The sequence below is a fragment of the Moschus berezovskii genome, chromosome 10 (genome assembly GCF_049115385.1).
Source record: "Moschus berezovskii isolate FMDL1 chromosome 10, NW_MosBer_1.0, whole genome shotgun sequence".
NCBI lineage: Eukaryota > Metazoa > Chordata > Mammalia > Artiodactyla > Moschidae > Moschus > Moschus berezovskii.
This window is the reverse complement of record NC_142469.1, coordinates 110,496,982-110,510,159: the sequence shown is the minus strand read 5'-3', so window position 1 is coordinate 110,510,159 and position 13,178 is coordinate 110,496,982. Positions and strand designations below refer to the sequence as shown.

The 13,178-nt window shown below is 42.1% G+C and overlaps 1 protein-coding gene across 4 annotated transcripts in view; it reads left to right on the top strand.

Moving 5' to 3' along the window:
- WDR27 (WD repeat domain 27) overlaps window positions 1-13,178 on the top strand; it is a 151,262-nt gene that overhangs the window by 59,253 nt on the left and 78,831 nt on the right. For all 4 annotated transcript variants that reach the window (XM_055433681.2, XM_088840913.1, XM_088840914.1 and 1 more), the window contains 2 exons: window positions 3,580-3,677; window positions 5,688-5,790. In XM_055433681.2, coding sequence (XP_055289656.2) covers window positions 3,580-3,677; window positions 5,688-5,790 — 201 coding nt within the window. The remainder of the gene's footprint in view (window positions 1-3,579; window positions 3,678-5,687; window positions 5,791-13,178) is intronic.

The window sequence follows — 13,178 nt, the reverse complement described above, 5'->3', positions numbered from 1 at the left end:
GAGATCAACCCTGAATATTCACAGAAGGACTGATGCTGAAGCTTAAGCTCCAGTGTTTTGGTCATTTGATGCAAGGAGCCGGCTCATTGGAAAAGTCCCTGATGCTGGAAAAGATTGAGGGCAGAAGGCGTCAAAGGATGAGATGGCTGGATGGCATCACTGATGCAATGAACATGAACTTGGGCAAACCTTGGGAGATAGTGAAGGACAGGGAGGCCTGGCGTGCTGAAATTCATGGGGTTGCAGAGTCAGATATGACTGGGTGACTGAACAACAGTATCTTATGTTTTCAGATATAGTTGTTTTTATCACTTTCAAAAACGATTACTAGTTAGGTGTACTGTTGCTCAGTCGTGTCCGACTCTTTGAGACAGCATGGACTGCAGCGTGCCAGGCTTCCCTGTCCATCACCAACTCTCCAAGCTTACTCAAACTCATGTCCTTAAAGTTGGTGATGCCATCCAGCCATCTCATCCTCTGTCGTCCCCTTCTCCTTCTGCCTTCAATCTTTCCCAGCATCAGGGTTTTTTTCCAGTGAGTTAGCTCTTCGCATCAGGTGGTCAGAGAATTAGAATTTCAGCTTCAGCATTAGTCCTTCCAATGAATATTTAGGACTTATTTCCTTTAGGATTGACTGGTTGTATCTCCTTGCAGTCCAAGGGACTCTCAAGAGTCTTCTTCAGCACCACAGTTCAAAAGCATCAATTCTTTGGTGCTCAGCTTCCTTTATAGTCCAACTCTCACATCCATGCATGACTACTGGAAAAACCATAGTTTTGACTAGATGGACCTTTGATGGCAAAGTAAAGTCTCTGCTTTTTAATATGCTGTCTAGGTTGGTCATAACTTTTCTTCCAAGGAGCAAGTGTCTTTTAATTTCATGGCTGCAGTCATCATCTGCAGTGATTTTGGAGCCCAGAAAAATAAAATCTGTCACTGTTTCCGTTGTTTGCCTGTGATCTCAGTTTTCTTAATGTTGAGTTTTAAGCCAACTTTTTCACTCTCCTCTTTCACTTTCATCAAGAGGCTCTTTAGTTCTTCTTCGCTTTCTACCATAAGGGTGGTGTCATCTGCATAGCTGAGGTTATTAATATTTCTCCCACCAGCAATCTTCATTCCAGCTTGTGCTTCTTCCAGCCCAGTGTTTCTCATGATGTACTCTGCATATAAGTTAAATAAGCAGGGTGACAATATACAGCCTTGACATACTCCTTTCCTGATTTGGAACCAGTCGGTTGTTCCATGACCTGCATACAGATTTCTCAGGAGGCAGCTCAGGTGGTCTGGTTTTCCCATCTCTCTAAAAATTCTCCACAGTTTGTTGTGATCCACATAGTCAAAGATTTTAGCATAGTCAATAAAGCAGAAGTAGATGTTTTTCTGGAACTCTCTTGCTTTATCGGTGATCCAGTGGACATTGGCAATTTGATCTCTGGTTCCTCTGCCTTTTTAAAATCCAGCTTGAATATCTGGAATTTCATGGTTCATATACTGTTGAAGCCTGGCTTGGAGAATTTTGAGCATTACTTTACTAGTGTGAGATGACTGCAATTGTACAGTAGTTTGAGCATTCTTTGGCCTTGCCTTTCTTTGGGATTGGAATGAAAACTGAACTTTTCCAGTCCTGTGGCCACTGCTGAGTTTTCCAAATATGGTGGCATACTGAGTGCAGCACTTTCACAGCATCATCTTTCAGGATTTGAAATAGCCCAACTGGAATTCTATCATCTCCACTAGCTTTGTTCATAGTGATGCTTTCTGAGGCCCACTTGACTTCGCATTCCAGGATGTTTGGCTCTAGGTGAGTGATCACACCATTGTGATTATATGGGTCATCAAGATCTTTTTTGCATAGACCTTCTGTGTATTCTTACCACCTCTTCTTACTATCTTCTGCTTCTGTTAGGTCCATGCCATTTCTGTCCTTTATTGAGCTGATCTTTGCATGATATGTTCCCTTGGTATCTCTAATTTTCTTGAAGAGATCTCTAGTCTTGTCTTTTCTTGAAGAGATCTCTAGTCTAGTAAGGTGTACTTTGCCTTGCTTCTATTTTTTCTTAATATTTATACTATCAATCTTTCCTCCTTATGCTATTTTCCCCCACCCTTAACTTTCAACCATTAAAAGATAAGTGTTTTTATTGAAATTCACTAGGAATCTTTCTTTTATTTGTTGGGCTTACTCTGTTAGAAATTGTTATGATGACTCATCAGTTGATCTTATTTTGTTTTTCTCTTCAATCTTTAAAAAGAACACTTCAGTTTCTATTTATCATGAATTTTCTTGGCTTCATTTTTTTCCTTCAGTCTCTACTGGATTGATCAGATATTTTTCTAAATTCTTTTTTCCCCTTGAAAAGTTTGACCTCTGTATATTATTTCTGTTTTTTTTCCCCTTTTTTAACTGTTCAATTTCAAGAAACTAGCAGTGTTGTAAGCTCTTATAACTGTACACTCATCTCTCTGTTAAACTAGATCTATGTTTTTTTTCTTTTTGCATTCAGGGTGTTGCAGAGCACCCAACATTCAGTAGGTGACCTCTAAGTGTTTGTTGAATGTCTGTTGTTTCTCTGTTATGAGTTATCAAGCTGTCTTAACCCAATTCCAATTTTTGGATCACTGTGCTGTGTTAATTTTAGTAACTGGGTGGCAGTGAATGGACCCCTCTGTGTGTCAGGTTTCTCATATGAAAAAGGGAGTAAAATAGTTGACACTTCACAAGTTTGCTAAGAGGAGGAAATGTGAAGTGTTCAGAATGCTGTGGGTGCAGAGTTTAGACTCAATGCATATTTGTTTGTTTTTCTAGTCATTGAATTTGTATAAGCCTTTGTTTCCTGTTTATAAATGAAGAATCACTTGTTGGTATTTTAAGCATAAATGCTTGTGGACATACTTTATTAGATTTGTCTTAACATTACTGTTTGGATATTCTTGACATAGTAGGAAGATGGAAATTTTTATAAACTACGTCATATTTAAGTAATGTTTGGGGCCAGATGGCTCTGTAGATGGAGCTCAGTTTCAGTCCACTAGACACTGAAAATCATGGCAGCACTTCTTCTGACAGCAGCGAGGGTCCTGAGGGCCCAGTGATGAGACCAGCGGCAGGTCCTTGGAAGGGTCAGCATCTGCTGGACACATTTCACCCAAGTCAGCGTCACGGGCACCTGCTCAGGGGGGTCTCAGGGTTTGATCATCAGGAAACTAATAACTGACCTCAAGCTTAAATGCCTTATTAAGACCATCTTTCAGAAAATTTATTGAATGTGGCTTATGACCTACACTTTAAAAACTTTGGTGTATTATTACCAGTCTTTTGATCTTTTGCCATTTGTAGTTCTGTAACTTTCCGTGGCATTATATATATAGAAAACATACATCGGTAGTTCTTAAGGTCCAAATGTTCCATTAGCGATTATTCATAGGAAGTTTTTTCAGTCCAGTTCTAAGATTTTTATAAATAAAAAAGCCATTTGTCAATTTCTTTCTTTAGAGTCAATGTTGTTAGATATGATTAGTGTAATGTTTATTAATTCACCCTGTAAAAACTATGCCTCGATTGTCCCCTTATAATTACAGGGATCATCATTTGCAACCCAGCAATCCCAGGCTTATAATCTCTTTGTGACCACGGCCACTGGTGATGGGGTAAAGCTCTGGGACCTGAGGACCCTGAGGTGCGGCTCCCCTGCTTCTCGGGTTGCAGTTGGGGGTGAGGCTGGACAGACACATAGAATGTATTTTAGTTAAAGTTCACAGTAAACTGCACTTGAGCTTGTTTTTCCAAGTATGACAAGGTTGTGGTGAATCTATTCACGCTAAGAAAAGTCTGATTTATACACAGAAAGGGTCACACAGTTTGGAATGATGAAAAAGCAGATACTGGTCTTTCCTCTGCTACATGTGACTTGTGGCCTCTGATTGCTGGAAATGCACAGGGAGTTAATTGACCACTTCACTGTTAGACTAGCGTGTGCATGTGTGTAAGTGAGATGTATGTGTATGTGTGCAAGCATGTACACACACAGTGAGATGAACATGTAACAGTGAGATGCACCTGTATTTGTATATAAATATACACACAGTGATACCGATGTATTACAGTTAGATGTGTGTATATATATATATGTATACAAAGCGTGTGTGTGTGTATATATAAATATACACACAGGGGTACATACATCTAACAGTGAGATGTATGTGTATGTGTGCAAGCGTGTACACACACAGTGAGATGAACATGTAACAGTGAGATGCACCTGTATTTGTATATAAATATACACACAGTGATACCGATATATTACAGTTAGATGTGTGTATATATATATGTATACAAAGCGTGTGTGTGTGTGTATATATAAATATAAATATACACCAGGGTTACATACATCTAACAGTGAGATGTATGTGCATGTGTGCAAGCATGTACACACACAGTGAGATGAACATGTAACAGTGAGATGCACCTGTATTTGTATATAAATATACACACAGTGATACCGATGTATTACAGTTAGATGTGTGTATATATATATATGTATACAAAGCGTGTGTGTGTGTGTATATATAAATATAAATATACACACAGGGGTACATACATCTAACAGTGAGATGTATGTGTATGTGTGCAAGCGTGTACACACACAGTGAGATGAACATGTAACAGTGAGATGCACCTGTATTTGTATATAAATATACACACAGTGATACCGATGTATTACAGTTAGATGTGTGTATATATATATATGTATACAAAGCGTGTGTGTGTGTATATATAAATATACACACAGGGGTACATACATCTAACAGTGAGATGTATGTGTATGTGTGCAAGCGTGTACACACACAGTGAGATGAACATGTAACAGTGAGATGCACCTGTATTTGTATATAAATATACACACAGTGATACCGATGTATTACAGTTAGATGTGTGTATATATATGTATACAAAGCGTGTGTGTGTGTGTATATATAAATATAAATATGCACCAGGGTTACATACATCTAACAGTAAGATACACATATATGTACACAAATATGTATACACACAGTGATACACACATATTACAATTAGATGTGTGTATATATATGTATACAAAGTATGTGTGTGTGTATGTATGTAAATATACACACGGGTGCATACATGTAACAGTGAGGTGTATATGTACACAAATATGTATACACGCAGTGATACACACACACATATATTTATGCACACACATAATTCTATTCCTTAAAGTGTTCTGATAGTTATGGCAGACAGCCTTGAGTGTAGAATGCATCTAACAGGATAGAATAACTGCTCACACCTGTGTCTGTGTGTGTGTGTGTGACGCATGTATACTCATGAGGACAGCAGTAGCAGACTCCCTGTTTTCATCTTCATTCACTAAACAAGTGTAAACCCTCTGTTTCTAGCCTGTGTGACTTTTGTATGCTTTTCATATATAAGAAGTTTATTTAATGTTAGTTTTGTTGTTTTTGTGCATTTATGGTGTTAAAAGCGTGTTCATTATTTTTAAAGGGTCTCCAGAATAACCTGCCTCACCGTTTATCATTAATAGTCCTCACAAATAAAGGTGTTGTTTCACTGTTAGTTTGCTCATTTTTGTGAAGACAAGTCAGTATCTTCCTCCTGATTTATGTTAAAAATCGAGAAATCCTTTGTTTTTTCTTCCTTGTAGGTGTGAGCGCCGTTTTGAAGGCCATCCAAGCCGCTGCTACCCGTGTGGGATTGCTTTTAGTCCTTGTGGCCGATTTGTGGCTTGCGGTGCTGAAGACAGACACGTATGTGTTGCTGTGGCAGTGTGCTGGTCTTCAGGCGAAGACTCTTCACTCATTCTTGGGGAGACAGTTAATACTGCTGCCTGTTAGGACAGAATCTTGACTATGGGCCAGTACTCTGAGGCTGCCACATCGTAATGGTATTAAATAGCAATCACACACAACGTGTGACAGGCCAGCCATAGAAGGACAGATACAGTGTGATCCTGCCCATATGAGGAACCTAAAGCACACTCATAGAGGCAGACGGTGGAAAGGGGGGCCAGGAGCTGGGGTGGGGGAATGGGGGATTCTGGGCAGGCGGCACACAGGTTAGTTACACAGGACGAGCAAGCCTGGACTCTGCTGTAAACAGAGGTCTGGGGTCAGCAGTACTGCCCTGCGTTCATGAGCCTTGTTAAGAAGGTGAACTTATGCCAGATGTCATCAGTACGATTAAAAATGAGGTTCATGGGACATTCTCCCAGGGTCCTCCATTAGCTTCATTAAGTATGGAACTGGTGAGGTGCTAGTGTGTGTCACTAATGCTGTTTTAAGGTGTCTGCCTCGCTAGTCTCGCTAGTCTGCACCAGGAGGGAGGCCTGTGATAGGTAACAGGGGAGCCCGGAGCTGACCAAGTCTTTGTAGGTAACTTCTGGCTTGAGATAAAACACACAGGAAATGGAACAAGCTGAAAAGGCACCCAAAGAAGCAGACAGACAGATCTTAGACACAGAGCACCCTGCAGGACACTGGGCCAGTTCCTTCAGCAAGAACATGGCTGGGGAAGGATTGCTCCAAAGTAGGGACACATGAGAGCCGTGGACAGATCTCGACTGGTCCCGATTGACCCCTCATAATTGTTGAAAGACATTTGAGAATCCTTGGGGAAGGTATTGATATTTACTGGGTAGTAAATATCGGTGAATTATTATTATTTTAGATGGAAAAATGGCAGTACAGTTAGGTATAAAATGCCCGTGTCTTTAAATCCTCACAAAACACACAGGACTCATGTTTGCAGTTTGCTTCAAAATGCTTCATAGCTTTTAACCCCAAAAACTAGAAAGAAAAGGAAAAACAGATATGATACTTGGAGCAAGTATAGCAAGTCTTGATAATGTATTTGGGCCGTGTATGTGTGTCGCTCCTTGTATAATTCTCTGTACTTTTGCACGTATTTGAAAAATTTCCAAATGCAAGGCCCCACATGGGCATTGGGAACAGTCCTTGGCGTGGACGAGCTTGACTTCACCTTTGCAGGAGCGCCTTCATGACCTCCTCAAGGGCCGGGCCGGGCCCTGAAGGGGGCGCTCGGCTTCAGGGCGCCTGCGTCTGTGTGCTGTTTTTCTCTGTACCGAAGGGAATCGCCGGTCCTCTGATCGCGGTTTCCATCTGCAGCAGCTGTGCGGCGGTGTCTACCATAGGGAAGAGGAGCCAGTGCGTGTGTGTGGTTGTGGTTCAGAAATGTCACTTGAATCTTACTGTGCAGAAAGCTGTGACTGTACCATGATGACTTCCTGGGGATCCCACCAAAGCCACGGTCCCGCTCTTTCATTGTAGGATCACCTTTTCAGAGAAATCAAAATGAAGGCGTGAACTAATGGACACTTGCAGATAATTAGTTGCATATTTGAACACAGGTCCACAGATGCTGAAAGACCAAGCAGTTATTGGAAACCAGGTTGATCAGGATTTGCTTCCAGACCAATGGGGCTGCTTCTCCCTTGGGTGGGCGACACCGACGGTTAGACACGCGGTCAGGGCCTTCCAGTGATCCACGTACTCTGTCTCTGTGAGGGGAGCTTGTTGCTTTGTCTGTCACAGTTCTTGTTGTCCAGGCTTGGTGGGGCTCCATGAGAGAAGAAGGAGGTTGTGTGTCTGCCTCAGGCCCTGATGCGAGAGCCCACAGCAGCATCACCAGCATTTTCTAACAGACTGTCCACTTCTTTCTGGACACAGGCGGCGTTTCTGCCTCAGTGAGATTTTAAATAGGGCTCTGTATTAAACCTTGACTATTTTGGTCTTCTGAGAAAAGATTTTTTTTTAAAATAAAAATTCAGTGATCTGAAGAAATGTGCACAGTTCTGAGAAATATCAATTTTGGAAATATTTTGAAAAGAAAAGTAAGTGTCCATAGTTTGACAGTTGATTCCCCCATGGACCATATAATGATTATGAAGCTTCAGAAATACAGAATTCACTTCTGTTTTCAATTCTTTTTTTCTTCTGTGGGGTTAATTCGGGGAAAGGGAAAATGAAGGACACATGTTAGAGTCCTGTGAGATGAAAAAATGAAAGGCACTTCATCTTCACGGACACGGTTCAGCAGAGTTACAAAACAGCTGTCATGAGCTGGTCTAGTCCGTTTGCAAAACGCTGGTCTTCTTCAGTAGTACGTTCAGTCCCTTACACTTCTTGTGAAAGTATTTTTGAGCCGTGTTATTCCAGCACTCCTGTGGTTTCTGCCACATCCTCATCTTTTGCCTGAAAAATGTTGCTTCGTTTTTCCTCACCCCTCTTCCCAGGGATTGATTCAGTTTCAGAGTAGCACTTATTCTATACAGGTTTTATCTCAGTTTCTTTTATTTTCTTAGCACATTTTAGCTAACACTTATTTCTCTTTAATGGGAAGAAGTTGCTTCATGAATCAACAGCTGTTATTACCTCTAATTAAAACATTTTGTTCTTGCCATGGATTGTAATAAAATTGAGTCAGTTTCAGAATTCCTTGTTACTTTTCCACTCTTTACATAAAGTACACTTTGTCCTTTTGGACCGGTCGTTGCCACTGTGCTCGTGATAAGTACGTATCTAATAAAATATTTCTGATATTGGGAGCTGCGAACTGTTGTTTTCATTGACTCAAGAACCTTCTGGGTGAAAAGATACGTTTCATTTATTTATCAAATTTTTTTTTTCCTTTCTTTTTCGTTTATTTTTTTGGTGCATGTGGGCTTCCTCTGGTTGCGGTGAGTGGGGGCCGCTCTTCATTCTGCTGCACAGGCTTCTCATGGCAGTGGCTTCTCGTTGCAGAGCACAGGCTCTGGGCGCACAGCCTGTGGTAGCTGTGGTGCACGGGTGGCCTGCGGAATCCTCCCACCCAGGGATTGAACCCTGTGTTGGCAGGTGGATTATTATCCACAGGAAAGTCCTAAAAGATATGTTTCGTTTGATCCCGTCTTCATGTGGAACACAGAAACCTGTTTCTTAGGTGACTCTTGCTTAGAATTGTTTCACAGTGAATATACCACAGTGTCATCTTACGTGCATTTTGAGATTCCAGGCAGACACAAGCCAGTGTTAGTTCCCATTTGGATTTAGGTAAAAATGAGGAGTCTAAGGAAGGACTTTTAACATGAGATAATTCTGTGACAGAAGCTGACTAAAGCAGGAACTCAAGCCTTGAGCCCTGCCTGCGAGTTCTCGAGCTGCCCTTTGCCTGTCAGCCCTCCAGCCGTGTGTCTGCGCTCGCGCTTGTCCGTGGTCCGTCAGAGCAGGGAGCACGCAGAGGCTCTCTTTCTCTGCTGGCTGCTGCTGCAGCTCTCTGGGCACATCGACTCTTGACCTTCCAGGCACTGTTATGCCAGAGAACTTTCTGTCTCTTTCTCGATCTGTTTTCCATGAGCCCACAGGTGAGCTCTCTGGGCCTTAGAAATACTAACGTAAGCCGTAAGCTTGCACTTAACTCACCTTTGTACTTGTGTCCGTCGCACAGCACACCAAGACTCCTTCTAACATCAGCCCCGTTACCCCCAGCCCTCCTTTCCCCGCCCTTTTCTTATCCCTTGAAATCTTTTGCTCTGGTTGCTTCTCTTTAGACACTTGTCTAGTTGCTCTCTGACGACTCTTCTCGAGTCTTCTGTTGTAAATTCAACCATGATTTGAGCTGTTCATGCATCACAAGTTGAATATACGTCAGTCTCTGATGCCAGCCTCTTCCTGCTTCCTGAGTGTGGCAGCTGCTTGGCGTCACCTGAAGACCTGGCTGTCTTAAACTTAGAAACTTACATACAGTGACTGGTTTCCCTTGAACACCTGCTGCCCGAAGCCACAGTCTCACTTCAGTTTGGATCTAGTGGTTTCAGTCTTTTAAGCTGCATCATGGAGATGTCCATGGTGATCAGAAATCTGCTTCTCCCTTCCTCCAGAGCCTGGAATCTAGAGGTGTGTGTGTGTGTGCGCGCGCGCGTGCACAGCATATGTGTAGTACTGTGCAATACAGCAAATGCCTAATATACAAACCTTCAAGTTGTGAACTTTCAAAGATGAGAATGTGCATTGGCATGTCCAGTCACACAAACTGGTTCACATGTCAGGTGCACACGATCATGTGCCTGCCTCTTCTACGAGTGGCTGTGCTTGCGTGTACTCTATAAAATACAGTAGTCTATGATCTTTATTTCAAGTCCAGAATGTCTAGAAGCAAGTGTGAAAGCAGAGGCAATGTAGCTGGTACTGCTGTACTTTTTCAGGTACTATACTATAAGATTAAAAATATTTTCTTTATTTGTATTTGTTTTTGTGTATTATTTGTGTGAAAAGTATTATAAACCTATTACAGTACAGTACTGTATAGCTGATTATGTTATTTGGGTACCTTGGCTGACTGTTTGACTTATGAACAAATTGAACTTATGAATAAAGTCTTGGAACTCATTCATATGTAGGGGACGTGGTGTATATCCCTCAAAAAATTATAATTTTATTGACATTTATAGACAGGTCATAAAGTAGTTGTATGGTTAACTTTTCTTAAGAAAGTTGCTAAGAGCAGTTATGGACATCTGTTTTCATTTCTTTTGGGTGTGTACAGAGCCGTGAGATTGCTGGGTCAGAAGGCTGGTGTAGGTTTAATTTTGTTGGAAGTTTCCAAGGCAACTGTACCATCTGAACAATTGAGCACCAAATGTTTGGCACACACCCAGACATACACACATGCACATACACAAACATACAATGCACCCAGATGTACACACACATGCACACCCAGGCATACACATGCATGCACACATGTGCACCCAGATGTGCACAAACATGCATACACATGCATACAAATGCATCCAGATGTACACAGATGGGCACCCAGATGTACACACAGGTGCACTCATACACATGCACCCAACTGGACACACACATGCACATACATTCACACAGATGTGCATACAGACATGCATGCACATGAGCACACAGAATATACAGACATGCACACACACGCACCCAGATGCACACACACACACATGCACCCACACATACACACATACACCCAGATGTACACCTGTGCACACACGCGTGCACACATACGTATGTGTACACACATGTACACACATGTGGACCCAGATGCACACACACATGCACCCAGACATACATACATGTTCACACAGATGTACACATGCACACACGTGCACACAGATGCAGACACCCAGACACACACATATATGCACCAAGATGTACACATGTGCACCCAGACATACACACACATGCACACACGCACACCCATGTGTACATAAGTGCACAAAGACATACACACATGCACCCAGGTGCACACACTTGCACACAGGTACACACACATGCACCCACACATACACACATGCACACACGTATACACGGATGCACACAGACGTACACACATGTATACACATACACATACAAATGCACACACATGCACACACATGTATGTGTGCATACAGATGCACACACAGATGTAAACGCATGTTCACACACATGCTCACACATGTGTACACAACCTCCAGTTAGGGTGACAGACGATCCATGAAAGCTGACACACGATCTGGAACGTGCAGAAGGAGGTGAAGGCTCCAGAAGACCTGCACGGTGTGTTGGCGAGGAGCTCAGATGCTAGAGTGAGGCAGCTCTGCTGTCCAGCCTGGTTTCAGCTCCTGCAGCTGCAAGATGTGGGAAGAGCACCCACTTCCGACTCTGGTTTCCTTGCCTGTAGAATTGGGACAATAATTATAATTTTTTGTAAGACTCTAGAGAGGATTGCATGAGGAATTTGATATCCAAGTTAGGTTCATTGAGTGTTTGCTTTCATCATTAATCTCGGTATCTTATAGTTGGAAATAATAGATGCAGCAGAGGTGTGGTCATTGTCATGTCCCTTATTCACTCAATCTAAACAGCAGACAAGAGGAGAGCTCTGATTCCGAGAAGCCTGCAGGATTAATGAGAGCACCCCTCACCGTGTGGGCAAGAAACATCAAGGATGGTTTTGAAGCATCTGTGGGGCTAGAGGGACTCTGGAGGCCCGAGCCCTTTAGGAAGGGTGTTGTCAGAAAAACCAGTCGAAAATCTCAGTGTGGACACCTGATGGCTGTGCTAGTGGCTTGCTCCCTTCATGACTTGGTTTCCTCAGTAGCGTGTGAAGTGTTAACCATTTCACATACACACACCCTGGCCAGCTGTGGTTGATGTGAGAGCTGTGAAGGGTTTTGCAGACAGAGATACATTGTACAGGTGTCATGGCCACTCCAGCCCTGTGGTTCTCAGAGTGGGGTCTCCCTTAGGAACTGTTAGAAGCACATGTTCTCAAGTTGTCTTCTGGTCTTACCCCAGTAGCTACATGAGAAGTCTTAGAGTTAAGTAAACATATTCATTTCAAATAAATGCATCTTTGGGCCAGGAGGAAAAGGCAGACGTTTTACTTCTCCATTTTAGTTCAGAATATATAAAACATCTATGTGTAGACTTTATCACAACACCACTGTTAAAGTTCAGTTCAGTCATTCAGTCATGTCTGACTCTTTGCAACCCCATGGACTGCAGCACGCCAGGCTTCCCTGTCCCATCACCAATTCCCAGAGTTTGCTCAAACTCAGGTCCATCGAGTTGGTGATGCCATCCAACCATCTCATCCTCTGTCGACCCCTTCTCCTCCTGCTTTCAATCTTTCCCAGCATCAGGATCTTTTCCAGTGAGTCACTTCTTTGCATCACGTGGCCAAAGTATTGCAGTTTCAGCTTCAGCATCAGTCCTTCCACTGATTAGTTTAGCCAATGAATGACAGAAAGTCTTGGAAAGTCTAAATGTGAAGGACTCATTGGTACATTAAAGTTGATTTTTTTGGAGAAAAAGAATCAAATTTGAGGTCTTTCTCCTGCAATATGGCACTTGTCTTAATTATCAGTGGATTTTAGATAATACTGGTTGGCACATTTTGTTGCTTAATAATTAGAATTGTTCTCCCACCCCTGGGATCCAGAGTTTGTCCCTAAAATGAAGCATTCAATGGTGACTCCACACATAGATCTTTTAATACAGTAATACAATTAGAGAGGAATGTGTTTTTTACTTTTCATTTCATCAACTGCTTGGAGAAAATTCTAAATGTTTGAATTGCTCCAACTCCAAGCTGATTAGTAGGAAACAAAGTATAGATATTTCTCTCTAAA